Source organism: Cotesia glomerata, linkage group LG3 (genome assembly GCF_020080835.1).
Source record: "Cotesia glomerata isolate CgM1 linkage group LG3, MPM_Cglom_v2.3, whole genome shotgun sequence".
In the NCBI taxonomy this organism is placed as follows: domain Eukaryota; kingdom Metazoa; phylum Arthropoda; class Insecta; order Hymenoptera; family Braconidae; genus Cotesia; species Cotesia glomerata.
This window is the reverse complement of record NC_058160.1, coordinates 26,537,648-26,560,674: the sequence shown is the minus strand read 5'-3', so window position 1 is coordinate 26,560,674 and position 23,027 is coordinate 26,537,648. Positions and strand designations below refer to the sequence as shown.

At 27.8% G+C, this 23,027-nt stretch overlaps 1 protein-coding gene across 4 annotated transcripts; it reads left to right on the top strand.

The window, feature by feature from the left end:
• The first annotated feature begins 275 nt into the window (after nt 1-275).
• Nucleotides 276-22,008, top strand: LOC123260326 (putative mediator of RNA polymerase II transcription subunit 26). Of its 4 annotated transcripts, none has more exons than XM_044721352.1 (7): nt 276-909; nt 996-1,076; nt 4,498-4,551; nt 13,330-13,391; nt 15,810-15,933; nt 16,541-16,709; nt 18,389-22,008. In XM_044721352.1, the coding sequence occupies exons 3-7, from the start codon at nt 4,518-4,520 to the stop codon at nt 21,561-21,563; spliced, it is 3,564 nt and encodes a 1,187-aa protein (XP_044577287.1). In that variant the 5' UTR covers nt 276-909; nt 996-1,076; nt 4,498-4,517; the 3' UTR covers nt 21,564-22,008. The 4 variants fall into 4 exon arrangements, with proteins under 4 accessions (XP_044577287.1, XP_044577286.1, XP_044577288.1 ...); XM_044721351.1 differs by adding an exon at nt 3,118-3,271 and having other exon boundaries at nt 276-1,076; XM_044721353.1 differs by having other exon boundaries at nt 277-1,076; nt 16,553-16,709.
• The last annotated feature ends 1,019 nt before the right edge of the window (nt 22,009-23,027 follow it).

Below are 23,027 nucleotides of genomic sequence, written 5' to 3'. Positions count from 1 at the left end.
ATAACTTGCTGTATTTCTTCTTTCCTCAATTTCTTAGTCTGACAGTGTTTATACATTCACTACTCTTCGGTTAAAATTAAAAAAAATAATAAACAAATTACTCAACAAATATCTATAAAAAATAATAAATTTATAATGTCCATAAAAAATTTTTACTTTTAAAAATGCAAATGTGAATTTTTTAACGATCGTGACCTTTCAATACCGGCTTAATAATATTTTTATTTTATTACACTTTAAGTGACTTACAATAAATATATATTTATTAAAAAATCCAAACATCAAAAACTTTATCCGTAACATAAAAATCTAAATATTTAAAAATTAATTAATTAAGGAAGTGAATGCTACTTAGTATTAACAGCTGTTTCTTATTCTGTTACTTGGTCAAGTAACACGCCCAATGTACCAACTCGCGCTTCGTCAACTTTCAATGAAAGAAAGTTACGAAAGTCCGAAAGACTTAAACTTATATTCGTGATCAATAAACAAGTTATATATTTACATTACTATATTAATTACCATATAATTTTAATATAAAATAATAAATAAATATTTATTGATTTTATTTTGCCACTCTACTACCATATTAATTACAAGTATGACCACTCGAACGCCAGCAAACCGATCATTATCATTTTCATAGAAAATTCTATTTTATTTGAGCGAAAGTGCCGTTTTTTAAATATATTTTATAAAATATATTTTTAATTACCAATTTTTTGACATTCTATAACAACAGAGTAACTAATGGGGTGGAAACGTCAGCTTAATTGCACGATGATTCTTCGAGAGACGATTAATTGGTCACAGAGTGTCAATGGGGATTGATTTTAATCAATTGTGTGCAGTTTAGTGAAATCGAACCAGTGATCGAACGACTACATACAAATATATATCCTTACTTTTGTAAATATATATTGTATTGTTTACTACCACTATTACTACCCCCACCATCATCGTCATTGTTATAATTATTGTTTGTTTAAATCAAGCGTTAAAGTATTTACCAAGGAAGACTATAGGAGAAATTAGGAAGTAGAAAGTCCGAATTCTGTGGATTAATTTGATAAAAGGTATGCAATTAAACAAACAAATTATTCAAATAACACTTGATAATAATAATTAACAGGTAACGAGTAAAAAATTTAAATACACTATTATTTAAACACAGCGTTTACACACGTCAGCTGTGAACCACGAGGGAAAGTCTTTTGATTCTTCCTTGTATTGGTTCGTGCATCTTTTGCGCTCCCGCCAGGACATATTCCTACCTATTATTATTTTATTTTTACTCTTTTATAATTATTATTAATTATTAATACAACTTAAAGGATGAAAATGAAGTTAGCTGACATTTTAAAATTTTTAGAAATTTTTTATTAAAAAAATTTCAATTAAATAATTTAAAAAAAATTTCACATGTAAGAAACTTGAAAAACTATAAGTGCAATTTTTTAGAAATATCTTTTTAGTTGTAATTTAATTAAAGAAAAAAATAAAAAATTTTTAAACGTCTGCTAACTTCAGTGTCATGTGAAAGGACGTTTTTTTAAGATAAATAATTATTTTATACATGAAACCGCTTCTTTTACGTATTTTGTTTACATTAACGCTCATTTGTATACTTTTCAACAGATGTCTAACGGTATTGACCAAATACTAGGCCGCTGCTTATTATTCTTTTATATTTTATAAAAATAATTATTAATCACAATTACATTGATTTCTTCTTAAATTCCTGAACTACACAGTAAAAAATTTTGTGTTAATTTAACACAATAAATGTTAAATTTACATATAAAAGTGTTAAATATTTAACACAAAAATTTTTAACACCAAATTTTTTGACGCAATGACGCAAAATTTTTTACTGTGTATTTTGAATAACTTTAAACTTTCTGATTTTCTTCTTAGACTTGTAAACTCTAATTATTAAAATAATATTGATAAAAAAAAATTAATTTCACAAGAATCCGCATGACCTAAAACAAAAATCCTAGATAATTATCAATTAAAATAACCAACAAAAATTAAATAATTACTCCTCTATATTAATCATTTAGCGATTTAATTGCTATAATTAACTGACGCGTTTGTCAATTAATAGTGTTTTTGCATCAGAAAAATCATGAGTAATTAGTCATTTTTAAAAAGTTTTTATTATTAATAATAAACTAAACGTCGACAAATTTTGATCGAATGCCTGTACTCGCCTTGTAAATTATTATTTCCCGTCGATATCATATACATATATAAATATATACAGATGTAATACGTAGTGGACCGGCTTCACGCAACTTTCACAAATGGCGACCTCATCGTCTTGCTCTCTCGGATCAAAAATTTGCCGGTGACTTGTTTCTCTTTCTTATTTTCTTACCACCTATTTTTTATAAAACCCAATAATGTAAATGTCTATATCTATATACATAAAAGTATATATTTATGTATCGACAATTTATCGCGCTCAATAATTTACATAACAAACTGTATTGGGTTGAGTTAAAAAAATGAAAGAGATCAAGGAGTATCCGCCTACAAATATTTTTCCATTTACTTAACTTTTATTTATTCTTATTCTGCATTACTTTTTTACTTTATTTCTGCTGATACTCAGTCTCATATAATACCAGTCTTGAGTCTTAAAACTTAAAAATCAGCATGACTAGTTGTTAAATTACCTTAATATAAACCCGAAGCTACATTGATAGAAGAATTTATTTGTATTAAATAATAGTTAATAATTAATTAAATAATTAATTAATAGTTAACAAATGATTTATTAGAGACCACTTTTTAGTATTAAACAAATATTTCTTAGTATTTAAAATTATTTGTTTGTATTTAATAAATCTAATATTTATTTATTAAATATTAATAAATCTTTTTAAATACTAAGAAATATTTGTTAAGGACTAACAAATAGCTTCTAATAAATGATTTCTTAAATATTAACAAATCTTTTTAACTATAAACAAATCCTTCTATCAGTGTAAGAAAACTCGAGCGGAGAATCTTCGGTCAGTTATCTGTAAGGGTAATTAAAATACTTTAGATCCATGTTTTTATTATTTTTAGTTTATGCTTTTAATAATGAATAAGATTGTTCTAAAGGATGTTAATGCAAGTCCGCATAAACCTGTAACATATATAAATATAAATTATACGTACAAGAGTATAAAGTCGAGGACATGCTACACGTGTTTAATACATTAAAACGATACCTCAGCCATCTTGAAATACCAGCAAGGATATTTACCGAGTCCTGGTGTGTACTTCTCTTCTATACAATATATATATACATCCTCTGTGTATTCTACATCGTTATAGTTCGTTGTAACCTGCACGAACGACTCGTGTATCATCCGTTTTTTATGTTTATTTTTTAACAACATATATTTTATTCTTAGCTGCATGTCCTGATGCTCTGATGTATGCCTGGAATATTTTTTATTCTCATTCATCCACATACTTTTTATCCGAGTGAAAGTATGTACGTTCTCAGGCTTAAAAATCACTCGGCAATAATAAAATAATAAAATTAAACAAAGTATTTATTCTAATTTAATAATAATATTATTTTTTAGTTCAATAGTTTAATTAAATGCAAATTTCAAGAAAATTAAATAGATTTTATTGATTATTGTTTGAAGAAAATTTGAGTTAATTATTAATTACAGTAGGAAAAAATCGACGGGTGTAATTTATTGTTACTCTGGACTTAATTTAATGGTTTAAATAATTGCAATAATAATAATGATGAGGATAATGATAGTAAATATGCAAACAAGAGTAATTCAAGTTTTCTAGTGTAGCGCATGGTGATACTCTTAATATAAGTTAACTGCAGAAACTAAACAGGCATCAAGATGATGCACGTTTCACGCTTGAACGAATCATTAAATTACGATAGAATAAAATTGACCACGCGCGACGAGATATCACTTTCTCTGACTTACTGTCTATAAGGATTTACTTGTATCGGATTAACTTACTCAGTATCTAAGTACATGTGTAGATATTCATTTTTAAATAACGTTGATAAATATACTCGCGCGTACAACGTACAGGATACATATTATATTATTTTTATTTTTTATACCTACTGTATTATTGTATACATAAGTAAAAATAAAATGAAAGACATTCAAGAGCCATGGTCAACGCTATTCCACGGGTATAGTTAAACTTAGGCCGGGACAGAAAGACATGATTATGGTATTTTTTATTTAATCTGTTAGATCTTGATACACAATCAGGGAAAGCAACTAAACCGCGCATAGAAATATTTATGTTATATACTATTTACGTAAGGTGAAAATTCTTTCATGCAATTCCCGCATTTTATTTAAATTAATTATTATTATTAATAACTAATTTAATATTATGAGAAATAGTTATTATTAATGGCGTTACTAATAATAGTTTTGTTATTAAATAAATGTTTGCAATTTAGTTAATTAAATATATTTATGTAAATATATATATTTTTAGGTCACGAGTTGCCCGTAGCCATGAACCTCGCGCTGCATAGACTCCTGCTGCAGGGTATGTATACATTTTTATAATAATAACAATGAAAAAAAAATTTCTTCATCTAAAAGGTCAATAAATTTTTAATTAAAATAAAAAAAATATATTTATTAAAATATAACACTTCACGGAGAAAAATTAATTATACTATTTACTATACAAAAATATTAACTCCTACTATCTGAAATGGTAATAAAATTAATTAGTCACAAATTAATAGGTGGTATAATTGGCAATTGTAATAGTTACTAGTAATAATGGTAACGATTACTATCGAAAATGATAATTGTAATTATTAAAAATTGTAACTGCTATAATCGAAGATGGTAACTGTAACCATCTCAGATTGTAAAAATTCTGAAAGAAAAAATAATATAAATTTATTTAATTAAATTCTTTATTTGCATCCATTTTTTTTATTTGTGTCGTACATTTTTTCCTTTAAAATATTAAAACAAGTAATAACACAATCGTTTAAATCCATTTATGATAAAAATTTCTAAATATTAGAGCTGTTATTGATTACTTTGAATGACATAATTTTTGAAAATTATGATTTTTAAAAATTTTTTTTTTGAAATTTAAATTTTTCTTTAAATTTGAATTTTATTGAAAATTTTGATTTTTTTCGAAATTTCAAATTTTTTTTTAAACTTGGCGTTGAAACTTGTTTTAGACAAATAAAAATTTAAATATAAATTCAATCCGAATTTAATCCCGATTTTTTGTGCACTACACTGCGCTACAACTGCTTTTAATTAATTCAGAAATGCATCCACGCTAACGCAGATTCTTAATTTTTTTAATATTTTTTACTAGCTTAGATAGTAACTATTATTATTACTAATGGTAACTGCAACCATCAGGTTACATTAAGAATTACGATTTTGATAATATTAGTAACTAGTTAAAATAATAAAAGCTATTATTACTAATTACCATGATAATAGTAGTAGTTACCATCAGGATGGTAACTACTACACGGAAAAAAGTAAACTGTAATAAATACCAGTCGATTTATAATAAGTAATGATCAACTGCTAAAAATTACCATTTCAAACAGTAAAATCGTGATTTTACTATTCAATTAATAATATTTACCATTTAAACGTTACAATTTACTCTTTACATGGAAGAAAATACTATTTCAAACAGTAATATTCGCTATGTGAATGTCTAAAATATTAAAGTATAATAATTAAGAATTCAGATTTTGATATTTATCATTTCGTACCTAAAAAATGATCTTATGATATGTAAAAAGTATAAAATAAAGTTAGTAAATTTCAAATACAAGCAACGTCAATATTTACAAAGTAAAATGGTAAATTTTAAACACAACGCTAAAAATCAAACTGTAATTATTGACTTGCTTGGACTGGTAAAATGTATATTTTAAAAGTATAATTTTTACTGTTTCAAATATTAAATTCTCCCAGAGTGAGACCCCCTTCTCATCTGAGTTCCCCTTCTCCTCATAATATGGACTATATATTGAAATGGCAATTTTTACTGTTTGAAACGTAATTTTTTAAGATGAAAGAGTCGTTATTTACTATAGTGACAACTACTAATCACTTATTTTGGAAATTAAATTATAAATAGTGGCTTTTATACTTTCTACATTAAGCTCTGTAATATTTATATTTTTGCCACCCCGATGTCCGCTTTACTATTTGAAACTATAAAAATTAACCGGAATCCGAGTGAATATTACAGTTAACTTTTTTCCGTGTACAATTCAGATGGTTTACATAATTATTTAAATAATATTTACTACTATCGAATTCAGTTAATAGATTTTACCATAACTACGATAATAAACTCTGGTATAAAATTTTCTCCGTGTTCTTTACATATATTCTTGGAATGTATACGCGTTAGACACTTATTTAATACATTGTACGATATATATGCAACGCGGTCGAAAAGCGTAGGAAGTATCACAAGCATCATCACTGTAATCATAATCACAATGACAATAATCGTCACTATGTACTATACAAAGACTACATATACATATTATTATAATTATGAGCAAATTCTCTTAAAAGACTCAGGATGTGTGGAGGATTCTTCCGGTAATTAATCCGCGAATTAGGCTCTTATCTTCCTAACTCAATGCATCTTATGATAAATTAAAGTTACTCATATAAATAAAATTTATTAGTCACACTCCAATCGCCAAGCCGGTAAATTATTCATCAAACCATGAAAATGTTTTTGTACAAATCAAGTTATTCGTCAACGTCAACAGTGAGTCATCTTATAAGAATCACGTAGGTGATATCTTATCGTTTATTATTAAATTCATCCATATATGTCCATAAAAAATATTACTATTAAAAAATTAATCAAGTAATGAATATGCAATGAAAATTAAAGTGTAAATAATATCTAAGAATCTTCGTGTGCCCTCTTTCTTTCCTAGACTCGAGCACCTTCTCTCAAAAGTTGCGTAATCGTGTAACTATTGCTGTATAATAGCAATAGCATCACCGACAGCGCCAGGACAAGCGAGACCTTTACTTTCCATGGTAAAATGTACTTGTTTTTTTGCTGGAGTAATAAAAAATAAATAAAAGATGCGCTGCTTTTAATTTTATTAGTTTACGGCTGGATTAGAGGAGTTGAGAAGAAAAGTTTCATTTTTATTATTTATTCAAAATAATTAATACACAATAAAGAAATATATTTATTTATGTATCTATAGGCATACAATTGTTGAATTTCCACAAAGTAAATATTTCTAAAATAATAAAGAATTTCCGTTTCCGGTGAGAAGCCTCACGGAGAATAGCAATGACTTGGTTTTCGCGCGAACGCAGTACGAGGTTTACAGGTCGGAAGTTGATGCCAGATGCATTAGGCAAATCCAACTGTACTTAACGATAATAATAGAAAGAAGAAATAAAATACAACCCTGAGGACTCAGGACGGCTATCTTGGTGGTGATAAGGAAGATTAATCCTTTCCATGCGTAACGCGGTTATAAACTCATATGCATGTGTAACACTCGAATAATTTCTCAACGATTGGATGCACTCGTAGATTACATTAACGATTTACAAGAAGTATTTATTAATTGATTGCGTAATTTAATCGCTACAGTAACTTGGATTTATAGGAAATATTTTATTATTATTATTATTATTATTATTATTATTATTATTATAATTAATTTTTTTTAAACTTAGACTGTGTAAGAAAATTAAGAAAAAAAATCTTGAACCAAAAATTTTTTTTTTAATTTAAATAAATTTTACTTCATTTAAGATTTTTTTTTTGCTTAATTTAAGATTAATTAAATTCTTCAAAATTTTGTTACTGATTTAAAAATTTTTCACTTGGACCAAAAATTTTTTTATCGAAATATCGTAAGAAAAATCTATAATTCCCACACAGAAAAAACAAATTTCTTGCGCCAAAAAAATTCGGCTGCCCAATTTTAAAACACAGTAACTGCAAAATTTTTATACCCGATTTTTTAAGTACTGCTACATTTCTTTTAACTTTTCAATGTATTTTTTCTTAAAAATATTTATATTCAAGTATATTCTATTCATAAATCAAATTTTTTATCAATTTGGCGCGCAAATTTTTTTTGAATAAAAAAAATTTTTTTAAATCTTAAAATTGTCAGTGTTTTGAAATTGGGCAGCCGAATTTTAAGTCAAAAGCTATTTTAGAACAAAAAGAAATTTTTTTAACTCAAGAAAATTTGTTTTTTGTGTGGGAATTTCAGATTTTTCTTACGATATTTCGATAAAAAAATTTCTTCATCCAAATAAAAAACTTTTAAACTAATAACGAAATTTTGGAGAGTTTAATTAATTTTAAATTAAGTAAAAAAATCTTAAATCAAGTAAAATTAATTTAAATTAAAAAAAAAATTTTTTTTCAGTGCACTCTTGACCTCGAATTAACTTATCCGATATTTGATAAGATGATTTAAACTTTCATCTTCAGTCCACGTATTAAATTCCAAGTTTCTGAATTACGTAGACGACTCCGTATTTCATAGAAGATCTGTTCCTAAGAGTATTAGATTAAGATAGTAGAGCGTTACCTACACCACATATATAACACCAGTACTGAGGGAAATGAGGTGAAAGGTGTACAGTGTAGTGTGCAAACTCTTCTTCTTTTTCTTACTGTTGGATTACGTGATTCTACAATACCACGAATGCCCTTTGGCGTCTAATAAACTCGGTGACGCTTCCTCGATGTTGATGGTTGCCATACTTTTTATTTAGCCGCTTCGCTGAAGATATTTATGCGCATAGTTATAAGTTATAACTCTACGTACATGTACATATATTCATTTTGGCATCCTCGAGAATATTTACGGTCTTTGTATTTAATAACCCAAGAAAGCACTTACTACTGTAATATAAAACAGAAGAATTTAATACCTTGGCACTTTATGCTAGTGCTTGTATAATTTAATGATCGGTAAAAATAAGAACCATTAAGTGCATCGTATCGCGAAACGTTCAAGGACGAGTGTATGTTTTATAATCATCAGTACGTTATGTTATGTTAGATTTTATAGATCTCCAGAGGATTTATCGATTAATAGCCGGCCAGATCCCCGATCCTCCATGCTGAGCCTTTTCGTTTGTATTTGTTTATATTACTTTACCTGCCAATCTGTTTATATATTAAGATTAAGGCAGACGATCTGCCATCCACCATCCGCGGATCTATGGATTATTATTATACGGTAAATGTCACGGGATTCACACAGCCATTGCGGGAAAACGTTATATCATTTGGTTTGATGCTGATGCTTCCTCGCTGTCACGTCCTCCTCCACCATTAATGTCTTTTCTTATTATATCTAAATATATTGACCTCTATATGTACAATATAAACATGGATATATTATTATGAATACATAAAGTACAAATCCATCTTCATCTTATTTATTTTTAATTTCTTAGTATAAAATTTTTATAAATTAGTCTTTACTCTGTAATTATGATTAAAACATACGACTAAATTGACAAGAACCTTTTTTGTAGGGAATTAAATTTCCTATAAAAATCCTTGGATAATTTTTTCGTATCTCCAATATTTAACTCGGATTTTTGAGTTCAAATTTACAGAATAATTATTCTTAAAATACTTTTTTACTTGAAAAAGTTTCTAACAATAAATTTAAATTCTGTGCAAACTACACGGAAAAATGAAAACTTGAAAAATTACATTATAAATAGTAATAACTGTCCTGTCGTATTAAAAACTAGAAAAATTACAGTTCGAAATAACATTTTTCTAAATTGGAACTTTGAATGTTAATTTTCAGAGCTTTCAATGTAAATATTACATTCTACAATGTAATTCTTATAAAATCTGTAATAATTATAATTTAAAGCTATAATTTTTCCAGTTTTCATCACGGAGCGCTACTTTTAAAATTTAGTATAAAATTTTTATAAATAAGACTTTACTCTGCAATTATCACCAAAGTATACGACTAATTTGAAAAGAACATTTTTTGTAGGGAATTAAATTTCCTATAAAAATCCTTTAGATAATTTTTTCGTATCTCCAATATTTAACTCGGATTTTTGAGTTCAAATTTACAGAATAATTATTCTTAAAATACTTTTTTACTTGAAAAAGTTTCTAACAATAAATTGAAATTCTGTGCAAACTACTCGGAAAAATGAAAACTTGAAAAATTACATTATAAATAGTAATAACTGTCCTGTCGTATTAAAAATTAGAAAAATTACAGTTCGAAATAACATTTTTCTAAATTGGAACTTTGAATGTTAATTTTCAGAGCTTTCAATGTAAATATTACATTCAACAATGTAATTCTTATAAAATCTGTAATAATTACAATTTGAAACTGTAATTTTTCCAGTTTTCATCACGGAGCGCTACGATACATTATATAATGTAATTTTTCTTTTTTCCGTGTATAAAAAATACGATAAATTTGATAAGTACTCAATTTGTAAAAAATTAAATTTTCTAAAAAAAAGGTCTTATAATTTTTTCGTATCTTCGATATTTCTCCCATAATTTTGAAATGAATTTCAAAACTCATCAATACGAGAATCAACAATGAAAATGAAGGCTAACAATGATCTTCTGTAATCAATCAGAATTTATATAATTAAAAAAAAAAAGTAATTGCAATTATAATAATAATTTAAATTATTGTTGCTGCTGTTATTGCATATATGTATGCTTAAAGCCGAGAAGAGATAGGTCGTGAAGAAATTTAATGCCGAGGTCACACACGATCCATTGCCGGTGGATCTATTAAACTAATTTCGTAACTAAAAAATTTAGCGACTTATTTATATTACCTGTTACCTGTTTTATATTTCACTCTACCTACACTTGCGAGCAAATAAGTGAATACATATAATATAATACAGCAAACAGCAAACTATCGTCACTTCCGAGCACTGACATTTCGGGCAAGGATGTTGGTGAGACGTTATTACGTAAGGCCACGTGAAAGTTGGATATCAAATGACAGGCAATCGTTGATTCGATAACTATAAACATCGACAATCATTTCTCAGAACCCGATATACGGATAATGATATTGCAAATAAAATATAAACAAACATTTTCATCCAAAAATAGATTCAAAGTTTCAGATCTAAAAATTAGAGACACAATCTTCATAAATTCTGAAAAATCTTTCGTTATGTGAGAAAAAGTTAAAAAATTTATTTTTCTTCTTCTCACTATAAAAAATTTAATTTTCAATGAATCTTATTTTAAACCATCCGTGGGTGGTTGAAGATACATCCGTAAATTAAAAATAAATTTATTAAAATTTCAACGATCGAAGAAACGATGGATACGGTACGCCGAGTAAAGGAATAAAACAAAATAATTACAAGGAATTATTTATGAAATTTCGGCCTTATACTTGCATATATACACAGAGAATGGAATTCCCGGATAGACCAGAGTCTCTTCGCTTACAATTTCTTTCCTCCTTTCTCTTTCACATCATTTTTTTGTTCAGGCATTCAATAGCTCTCAATAGTTAATTTACTTACTTACATTAAATCATATCCTCTGTACTGGTACTAATACTATGCACATATAATAATAATTATTAAAAAATAATAATAATAATCCATTTTTTAAATTTATTATTATTATTTATTAAAAAGAATTTTTTATTTTAAGCCAACTTACCCGATTCGATTTGATGAAGACTATTCAATTTTTATTTATTAACTATTTCATATCATACACTGATAAAAGGATTTATTTAATTTATTAGAAGACAATTATTTAATTTATTAAATTTTAATAAATATTTTTTAACATTAAATAAATATTTATTTAGGAGTAAAGTAGATTTATTAATATTTAATAAGTATTTATAAATAGTTAACAAATATTTATTAACAGTTAATAATATTTTGTAGAGTTAATTTGTTTCGCTAGCAATGTCATGTGATATAAAGATTGCTTATAAATAAAAATCATCTTTATAAATTATTTGCATTGATTATATGACATTATAATAATGTTTATTGTAAAATATAAAATTCTATCACAGCTCATAATTATCTTTTATATTTATAAGTATTAAAAACGTTAATTTATTCAGTCAATTTAATTATTATCATATATTTCAGCTGCAGAGTTATAAAAAGTATCAAAAGAAAATTGTTATTTTTGCTTTTTATTTTAAATTAATATTTGTTCAGTTAAAAAATATTAATTAACCATTTTAATAAATATTTATTAAATCCTATGATGTTAAAAAATCATTTATTAACAGTTAATAAAGCTTATTAAATAATAAATAATAAAATTTAATAAATTAAATAATTGTCTTCAAATAAATTAGATTACTAATAGTTAAAAATCCTTCTATCAGTGTATGATATTAAATAATTAATAAATAAAAATTGAATAGTCTTTATCAAATCGGATCGGGTAAGTTAGCTTAAAATAATAAATTCTTTTAATTAATAATAATAATAAATTAAAAAAATGGATTATTATCATTATTTTAAAATATAAATATAAATAGTTATAATAATAACAGTATGTAAACGTTGGATATAATTAGGATCCCCGTACCTGATTGTCAATTATTGTATCATCATGATTCATGATAAATAGAGAAACGCCGAACTGAAACTGAACTCATTACGCTTCTGATTACACAATTAGATTGATGCGCTGATCACGAATGAAGAGATCGTGTATAGAGTGAAAGGTTTTTCCGCGGTAGTGCGTAGAATATAATCTAACATAACAAGAGCCCAGAGTTTTATTTCTGCTAACTTCTCTTCTGTTATATTATATTGTATACGGTACATCGTACATCGTACATCGTACATACGAAGTCGTATCCTAGAGATCAGAGATCCAGCATTGCTGTAATATAAAATATCACTATTACTATCTGTAACTAAACTCTGCACGGATATATCTATTCTTATTCTACAGCATAATACTGTACCTCAATTCAATGTACTTTTTACTTGGATAAATGTATGGATATGTACATGTAAAGTACAGACAGAGTAGGCGGTAGTCTATTGTAGTATTATAACTTATAACCGTGCTGGATTACAATGATTGCGATTTGCAGGTGTCGGATTAGATCGAGGTCATGCCTACTGATCCGGCTCTGCTCTCTGACTATAACTATACCTATGAATATAAACTCATTGATACCTTTATATATAAGTTGTTTATATAATCCATTAAATTGTGTTTTATTTATAAGTTATCGGAGGTATTATTGCACCTGTTAATATTATATCTCTTCTTTTTTATTTACAGTTATCTTGTTGATCCTTCAGTTACAACATGACTTCCTATTGTGCAGCGCGGGGGAACCTGGCGTAAGTTTTTTTTTATTTTATTTTATTTCAATTTTAATATTTGATTTTTTTCAAGCTTAATGCACTGATAAAACTTATTTTTATTATTTAATTAGCTGTTAAATTAATTCTAATTAATTTAATTAGAAGTAAAAAATATTTTTAAAAAATTGCACTTATAATTATTAAATTTGAATTTTTTATGCAATCATTTTTTCATTAAGAAAAATCTCAAAAATTATTAAATAATAAATGATTTTTTAATGTCAGACAATTTAAAAAATTGATAATTAATCAAATAAAATTTATTAACAGTTAATAAAGATTTATTTGGACTCTTGAATGAAAGGTGAGTGTCGAAATTTTTATTTAAACACTTTAAAACCTGATTGAATATAAAAAAAATCCATTAGATTAAAAAGATTAATAGGTTTTTATTTTTTTTTATTTTTTTTTTAATACAAAATTATAACAAAAAATAAATAATAAATCACATTCAATTCTAAAAATAATTAACTATTAATAAATATTTATTAAAATTAAAAAATTATTGTACTTGATAAATTGATAAATTAATAAATTTTTTTAAATAAATTCTTTTATCAGTGTAAAGTGACAAATTATATGAATAACTTGTTATGTACACTATTAATAAATAAAAATAAGAGTTTCAAATGCCACTACAGTAATTTTGAGAATTTTTTAACAGATAAATTATGACAAAAAATTCCACATGTAAAAATTATGAATACAAATGTTTGAATGCTGATTTATTTGCTAAATAAAATTCAAAAATAGTGTTTGTAGGCTCATAAAAGTTGGATTAATGTAAAAATTCGCTCGTTTGAATGAAAAGAATTAAATTAATTAAACCATTGTAATTTTGCGTGGGTTAATTTTAAAATTTTGTCATTAAATTTGAATAATTTATAAAAAATTTATTATTGAGCAATGTGGGGAATTTTCGATTTATTTTAAATAAATTATCAGCACAAAAAAATTAAGGGGCACACCTAGTGTGACAGTCTAGAAAAAGACGATTTTTGGACAAAAAAAAAAAAAAAAAACTACTGTACCAATTGTTTTAAAATTTTAAGGGTATATTTATACATATTTTAAGAACACACAGTAAAATTTTTTAAGAAAAAATTAAATATTTTTCGAGTTACACGCGATCTTCGACGGCGCTAAAAAAAAAAGTCTTCCACTGTTGCAGTGATTCCGGTCTTTTCCGTGGATGAAACCAAAAAAAAAAATTATCGTTGAACTAGAAGATAGTGTCCGTACAATGACCTACGGCCGAAAAAAAATGTCGAAAATTGACAAAATGGCGGCGTTTTAAAAAAAAAGTTGAACTTTACCCAAAATTATGATCGTTTTTGGCCTGCCAAAATTCGATTTTTGATCAGATCAAAAAACTGGTAGGTCATTGTATGGAGAACTATATACAGAACATGCAGAAAAAAATTTGATAATGATCGGATTATTTGTCTCCGAGTAATCACTGCAGAAAATTCGAAAAAAACGCGTTTAAAGATAAAATGATCCTATACACGCAGAAAAAAATTTTGTTAAGATAACCTAAGATATATTATGGCAACAAATGAATTTGTTAACATAGGAATAACAAATTATGTGTTAAAATAACAAAATTTAAGTTTTAACAAGTTATTGATATGTTATAACAACAAAACAATTTTGTTACTATAGCAAAATCTTTAAGTAGATTCGACAAAATACTTTAATGGGTATAATAAATTTTTTTGTTGGAACAGCAAAATTATTCTATTAAAATAACAAAGAGAATTTGTTGGAGTAACAAAGACTATTTTTTGAAGTAATAAAAAGAATTTGTAAAAATAACAATGAGAAATTGTTGGAATAACGAATAAATTTGTTCCAGTAAATTTTATAAGAAAACAAAATTTAAAAATATGCTATAATCAGCTATAGTTGATTTGGAATATATTTTAGCAATAAATTAGTTTTGTTATTGCAACAAAATCATTTTGTTATAGCAACAAAGTCATTTTGTGACAGCAACAAAATGATATTGTTAGGGCAACAAATTGATTTTCTGATTTAACAAATTGCTTTATTAGTACAACTTGAAAAATTTTATTAATGCAACTAATAAATTTGTTGCTATAACTACACTCATTTGTTACTAGAATATATTTTTCAGTTATCCCGTCTTTTGCTATTTCAACAAAATTTTTTTTATGCGTGTATTCTAACTGACGAGCGGCTACTCTAGAAATGGCTGTAACTTAAAAACTATTTGAAATATCGATTAAGATTTTAGTATTTTATTTTTAAAGGTATAACCTATCGAAATATGGAACAAAAAAAATCGATTTTTTAACAATTTCACACTAGGTGTGCCCTTTAAACATTAAATTTACTCCGTAAAAAAAAATAAAATAAAATTTTTTTCAGTACTTAGATTTCGATAATTTGCCGGAGACGAATTTTTCATGCCAGGGAAAAGTTATCGGTGGTTATTACGCAGACGTCGAGGCGGGATGTCAAATGTTCCATGTCTGTACCATTGGTCAAAAAGGTAATTCAGTATCTTATTATTTATTATTATTAGCCAGGAGACACATAAGAGTTCACAACAATAAATAATAAATAATAAATAATAACAACAGCAGACTGGTATTGTGTGTTCATGAATCATGATCTCTATTAACGATAACCACCGTCCAGTACATTCACGTCGGGATCGACAGACCAAACGAGCTTAAATTTATTCATAATATAATCCATTTACTTAATAATAACGAGCCTTGCATAATAATACTGATATTATTATATAAATTACAAGGACCACAGGCTCGTGCCGCTGACATTTTTAATAATTATTTTTAACGATCTTTTTCTTGGCTCAACTCTTAACGGGACACCGGTCTAGATACATTAACACCTGAGAAAGTTGACTCGGTTATTTGCAATCCGATACAATAAATTTTATTATTATTATATTACATACTAACTTTTATTGTACAATATACATTACACTTAATTATTGGCAATTTGCGGACAAAGCAGTCTTGTCATTGTCTTCTTTCGATAATTGTAGTGTGTAATGTAGCCAATTAATTATTTATAATTAATTAACAGTAAAAAATAAGAATGATTAACATGAATCTCTCGTTTATCGTGAGACGTGGTTACAGACGAGATAATGGACATAAAGTTCCTCTGCCTGAACGGTACGGTGTTCGATCAGGAAACGAGGGTCTGCGAGCGAGTGGACGAGGTCGACTGCAGCAAGAGTGAACGCTTCTACAACCTCAATCTCGAACTTTACGGCAACAATGCCGTGACACTCAGGTAAATGTCAAATCTCAGCTGAGTCAATTATTATCGATTCTATTTTCCCATCTTGCTAATATGTTTCAAAGTTATGTTTATTTATTTATTCATTAGCCTTTCTATTTAAAATTAGCTTATCTATTACATTATACACTAAATTCTTAATATTTTTCATTTTTGCATTAAAATTATTACTATTATCATTATTGTAACTGGTGTTACGCGCCAGTACATTCACCTCGATGTGACGTGGGTACTTTCGCAAGGACCAAAGACACTAATGTAATGTAATGTAATATAAAATAATTTAATATAAGAATGCCTTTCATTCGGCATACCTCTAATATAAGTATTACGGTTTTCCTAAACCTGCAATTAAATAGATAAATTTTAAATATCATAGTAGTTATTATTTTTATTTTTATTTTTACAAATATGTATTACTTTATTTTGATAAAATTTTAATTAGAAAATATAGGAAAAATTGTTAATTGCATTTTAAAAGTAAATTTTTATAAAAAATATTTTTTTTTTATTTTTACTTGAAAAAATTAATTTAAAAAAATAATAACAACTAGCTACCTTGCAGTCACTATGTGACTGCCGTGACTTGTGAACTATAAATAAATAAAATTTTGCTTTACTAAATAATTTCTTTTGTTAAATTACACTGTATTTTCTTAACTATTGACGTTTTTAAAGATATAAGCTCATCCTGATGTTACACTCATCAAGGGCTTTCATTTGAGTACCCACATGCATTTTGATATATTTTGCATATATACATGTACATATAACATATAAATATATGAAAAATTGATGTGGGTACTCAAATGAAAGGTCTTGATGAGTGTAACATCGGGATGAGCTTATATCTTTAAAAATGTCAATAGTTTACAAGATACAAGGTCATTTTTTAATAATTGATATTTTTAAAGATATAAGCTCATCCTGATGTTACACTCATCAAGAGCTTTCATTTGAATACCCACATGCATTTTGATATATTTTTCATATATACAAATATATAATATATATAAATATATGAAATATATCAAAAATTGATATGGGTACTCAAATGAAAGGTCTCGATGAGTGTAATGTCGGGGTGAGCTTATATCTTTAAAAATGTCAATAGTTTATAAGATACAAAGTCATTTTTTAATGATTGATATTTTTAAAAATATAAGCTCATCCTGATGTTACACTCATCAAGAGCTTTCATTTGAGTACCCACATGCATTTTGATATATTTTTCATACATACATATATATAATATATATAAATATATGAAAAATTGATGTGGGTACTCAAAAGAAAGGTCTTGAGTGTAACATCAGGATGAGCTTATATCTTTAAAAATATCAATATTTCACAAAATACAAGGTCATTTCTCAATTATGTATCTAGAGACATAGTATTTTCAAATGCAGCCTAAATACTTATCATAATAAATTGGCTATCGGTGAGAATGATATAAAACCTTGAAAAGGCACAAATTCAAGTCAAGACCTTTGCAATAACACTAAATTTCATTAAAAAATCCGGTTTTATCATACAAATACACTGGCTAAAAAATTTCGCTAATTATCTGAATAATATAGATAATAATACAAAAATTTTTAACTGCATTTAAAAATAAATTTTTATAAAAAATATTTTTTTATTTTTACTTGAAAAAATAATAATTTTTTTAGTTTACACGAGGGAGAAGACGAGAATGAAGAAACACCAGTTGTGATAGAAGACCACCAAGGCAGCGTAACAACCTCAGCGCAATCGAGTACAAGTACAACAAGCACGACCACTCAGCGAGCATTAATCTCATCGACAACCGCCGCGAGTGGATCTTATCAGCACCCGAGTGGTTATCCGCAGCATTACCAGCCGCAGCCGCCATTCCCGTCCCTTCAAACTAGTCAATCAAAGTCTCTCTATGACGACAAGAACGGCGGTTATCATCGACAGTACATCTATCACGTTGGCAATGAGCCCAATGTCAATGTCAACAATAACAACAACAACCAGCAAAATAACAACAATAATAACAACAACAACAACAACAATAACAACCATCATCAACAGAATAACCATAACAATAATAACAACGATAATCGCGCAACATCTTATCAAATATTCAGCAACCAAGGCGCGAGTTCGACTACTGGAGCTCCTCAAGTCCACCAGATCCATTACAGTTCAACGTCAAACTCCCAAGTAAGCATCAATGGTAATGATGCGTCTTCAATTTTCCACCCCACATCTTCCACAATCCAGAGCCTGCTGAACGTAAATGGAAATTCGAACAATCCCAGCCTGATAAATCCGATTTTTCGTAACAACGGAATCTCCAGCAGTACTGAGCATTACAATAACGCTCGTGAGACAGTAGACTACCAGACAGAAACGAACAACAACGACCAGGATGATGAAGAAGATGATGATGGTGATGCTTCAAGGGATGAAAATCAAGACAGGAGATATTTGGAACCAATCCAAGCTTCGAATCAGGGAAAAGTTTCAAAGCTAACAACTTCCAGCGGAGTTTCTTCCCACGAAGGCACCAAGTCAAAAATTACCCAATCTCAATTGTTGCAACATCAACAACACCAACAACATAGCAGAATACCAACTGGTTTTTTGACTATAGCGCAGATGAACAGCGGCGGAGCTCCGCGGCCATTCTTCCCACCGCCTAAGCCAACTGGCAAAACAACGCACCAGTCTCAGACCTCACATGTGACTCAGCACATCCATATTCCTCCAGTGCCTCCAATTCCGCAGCTAAAGCCTCACCAGGTGACAATCAACCTTCCTCCGCCGGACATCCAGAGGATTGTTTCGCAAAACCCTTCGCCGCTGCTGCCTTCCCAGTCTAGGGTTATCGTCACTGCCAAGGCTAGTGTCAGCGACGAATCCGGTAGGCCGCTCAACAGCACTCAGTTGGTCAATTTGCCCTTGCCTACTATTCCTGCCAGCTATGACGATTACAAGGAAGGCGACGAGTCCTTTGATCCTTTTTACAGAGACGTCCCGAAAATTCGGAACACCAGGCGATCCTATGCCTGGGAAGCTATGGAAAACTTCAGGCGGTTTAAAAGGTCAATTGATGATGTAAAAGTCGGAACGCCGATGAGTTATGACGAAGAATATGCTGATGTAAGTGAGAATAACGATACCAAGCTGGTAGAGGTTGATAATAAAGATTATTTAAATGATGATGATGGTGATTATAATTTTGAAGGTAGTTATGAGGTTGAAGGAGAAAAAGAAGAAGTTGATGGACGTGAAGAGCTTCCGGTAGCTGAGAAACAGGTTGATCTTGTGGTAAAGGTCGAGGGAAAAAAAAATATTTCGGAGGTAGACGGCGATGAATTTAACATCGACAAGAATCTTACTGCTCTTACTAATCTTAATCTTAATCTTAATATGAATAATGAAAGTGATGATAGTAAGGTTGAAATGAAGGCGGAGAAGGAAGGGGAGGAGGAAGACTACATCAGCTCGGGAGAGTACTCTCAAGTCCCGGCGACCGAGTACGACTTGCTGATAGATGAGCAGGATGATGAGCTGTCAAATATTACGGAATTAATAGTCACTGAAATGATAAATAATTCAACGGAGATAACTATTACAACAGATTATCCAACAACTGTAAAGTCTTATGATGTTAGTGAGGTGAAGAATAATGAGGATAGTGAAATAAAGACTGATGGAGATGAAGATGGAGTTTTGAAATTCACTGATGAAATTCCTCTGTCGGGTAATGCTGGTTATGACAAAGAAGATGATAAAGTTGAACAAGTTATTGAGTCTGTACCGGTATCTTCAATGCCAATGGATTATGTAGACGATAATTACGAGCCGCAGCATTACCAGGATCAAAAGATTTCGCTTTCTGCTAATGTTACTGATGAAGATGATGACGGAAGAGTAAAAGCTGAAGAAGAAAATAATTCAACCGCTATAGATGATAATTTTAAGGCTGAAGTTGATTCTAGCACTGGAATTTTTATTTCTTTTACTACTCCCGACACGACTAGTACTTCTACTATGTCTAGTACTTCTTCTACAACACCTGGGACTACTTCTTCCAGTTCAACTACAACTACAACTACAACTACAACTACAACTACTACACCTAGTACAACTAGTACAACTAGTACTACAACTTTAAAGCCGCCTAAAACATTATTCAAACCAATTACAACAAGAAAAAACTACAATTACATACCGCCGACAACAACACCAGCTCCAGTAGTAATAAAAACTCGTTTACCTTTATTGAATCCCAAACCAGCAAAGCCACCAAAGTCTTACAATGAAATAGCGCCGAAGCCTGTAATTAGAAAAGTTCCTTTAGTCGCGAAACGGGTTACAACTATGCGTAATATTGAAATTGAATCGACAACTAATTCTATCGACTTAAACAAAAATCCACCTGAAGAAATAGAAGCAAACTTTACTTCTTATTCTTCAACTTCTACAACTACTGAAGTTCCGACGACTGTAACAAGTACAGCGACTGAATCTACTGAAAAATCCGCCGAGATGCTCGCAGATGCAGCGGTCACATCGTCTTCGGATGAAACGAAACTAGAAGTTGCTACGACTTTAGCCCCTGAAGTAGGGAAGAAATATTTCACGGTTCGCAAGCCAATTGATGTGTTTAATTGTCTAAATGTTGAATTGTATCGCTTCTACGCGGACAAAAGAGACTGCAGGTTGTTCCACTATTGTTCGCCGGGATTCACGTCGAGGCAGGTCCTTGATTTTCGGTTCGTTTGTGAAGAAGGAACTGTTTTTGATGAATTATCTCAGAGTTGCGTTTATCAAATGGAAGATTCAAAGTGTCGGAAGAAAGTTTGGTGATATAAAAAAATGGATTTGGACACTTAGGATTTAATTATACGATTTTTTTGACAAGCTCTCTACTTCCATTCGACGGAACACGTTGATTTTGATAATTAGTGAATCCTCATAGGTTAATTGTATATTATTTATACATATTATAATTATTCTAGAAGAAATTTTATTAGGTATGATATTATTGATATTATAATATTATTAATAGTTTATTAATTAATTAAATTCTATTTTATAATTTTTTATTAATTTTAAGTAGTTGAATACTGCCATAACTTGAATGTATGAGTGCAAGTTTAATGGATAAATATGTAATGTATGATTAATTATTTTTGAGTGAGAGGATTCACACTTATTAAAATTAATACCGTTTGTTGGATGGATTTATCAATAATTTCATTTTTTAATTAAATTTTTTTAATTGGACGAAGACAAGGAAGAAATGAAATTATAAAATATTTTTATGTACAATTTGACACTATTTTTAAGTAGATTAATTAGGAAAAAAAGTTGGTAATTTAATAATGATAATTAGTATTATAAATTGTAATAATAATTGCAAATATCACCAGCTTTTATAAGTATTAGGTGATTTGCTCAAAATATTCAAGTTCTTTGCATAATATATATTTATATTTATATGGCGAATTTTGTTTGCATTGAGCTTTAGTTAATTTTTGTTGCTCAATAGCCAATTTGATTAATAAGAAATTAGCAACGGAATTTAACTTTAATTTTGACATTTTTTGTATGATTTATTTTATATAGACACAAAAAAGACTCGGTAGAATAATTTTGAATGTACATTAAAATGTTTTTAATTGATTTATTTGTTCTTAAAATAGTGTGTATTTTTATCTATCAATTAAGATTTTAAATTCAAAATGGTGTATATTTTTCATAAACTATTAAATAGTATTATAAATATATATTAATAGTTAATTAGTTTATATATTAACGAACAAACATATTGTTCTCTTCTCTTGTCATTTAGTTTGTATGTTTAAATAAATAAATTGCAAAATAGTTCTTTTATTTTATCTTCTTTTTGATTGATCATTATTTAAATTAAATAAAAATTATCAATTATAAAATTCACAGATTAAAAGAAGAAACTATTAAGTTTTTTTTAGTAGATTTTTTATATTGTGTTAAAAAAAATAATTTTTATTTAAATAATACAATTTAAAAAAAAGTAATATCTTAAATTTTATGTTTTCAAGATACATCTCTTAATAAAAAGAGACATCTGATAATTTTTTTTAATTTTTTAACTAAAAAAATATAGCAAGAAAAATTTATTAAAAAAATTCTATTTTTAGAATCTAAAAAATTATAAATACAATTTTTTAAATCTATGAAAATTAATTTACCAAATATTTAATAATTTAAAAATTTTTTTAACAAATAAATTATGGCTAAAAAAATTAGAAAAAAAAATTGACATGTAGAAATTTTAAAGAGTTGAAA

Bases quoted from the DNA above. Each gene is read 5' to 3' on its own strand.
- LOC123260326 (XM_044721352.1), top strand. From the start codon at position 4,518: ATGAACCTCGCGCTGCATAGACTCCTGCTGCAGG. The intron at 13,392-15,809 runs GTAAGTTTTTTT...AATTTTTTTCAG, and splicing joins GCAGCGCGGGGGAACCTGGC to TACTTAGATTTCGATAATTT. The intron at 16,710-18,388 runs GTAAATGTCAAA...TAATTTTTTTAG, and splicing joins AACAATGCCGTGACACTCAG to TTTACACGAGGGAGAAGACG.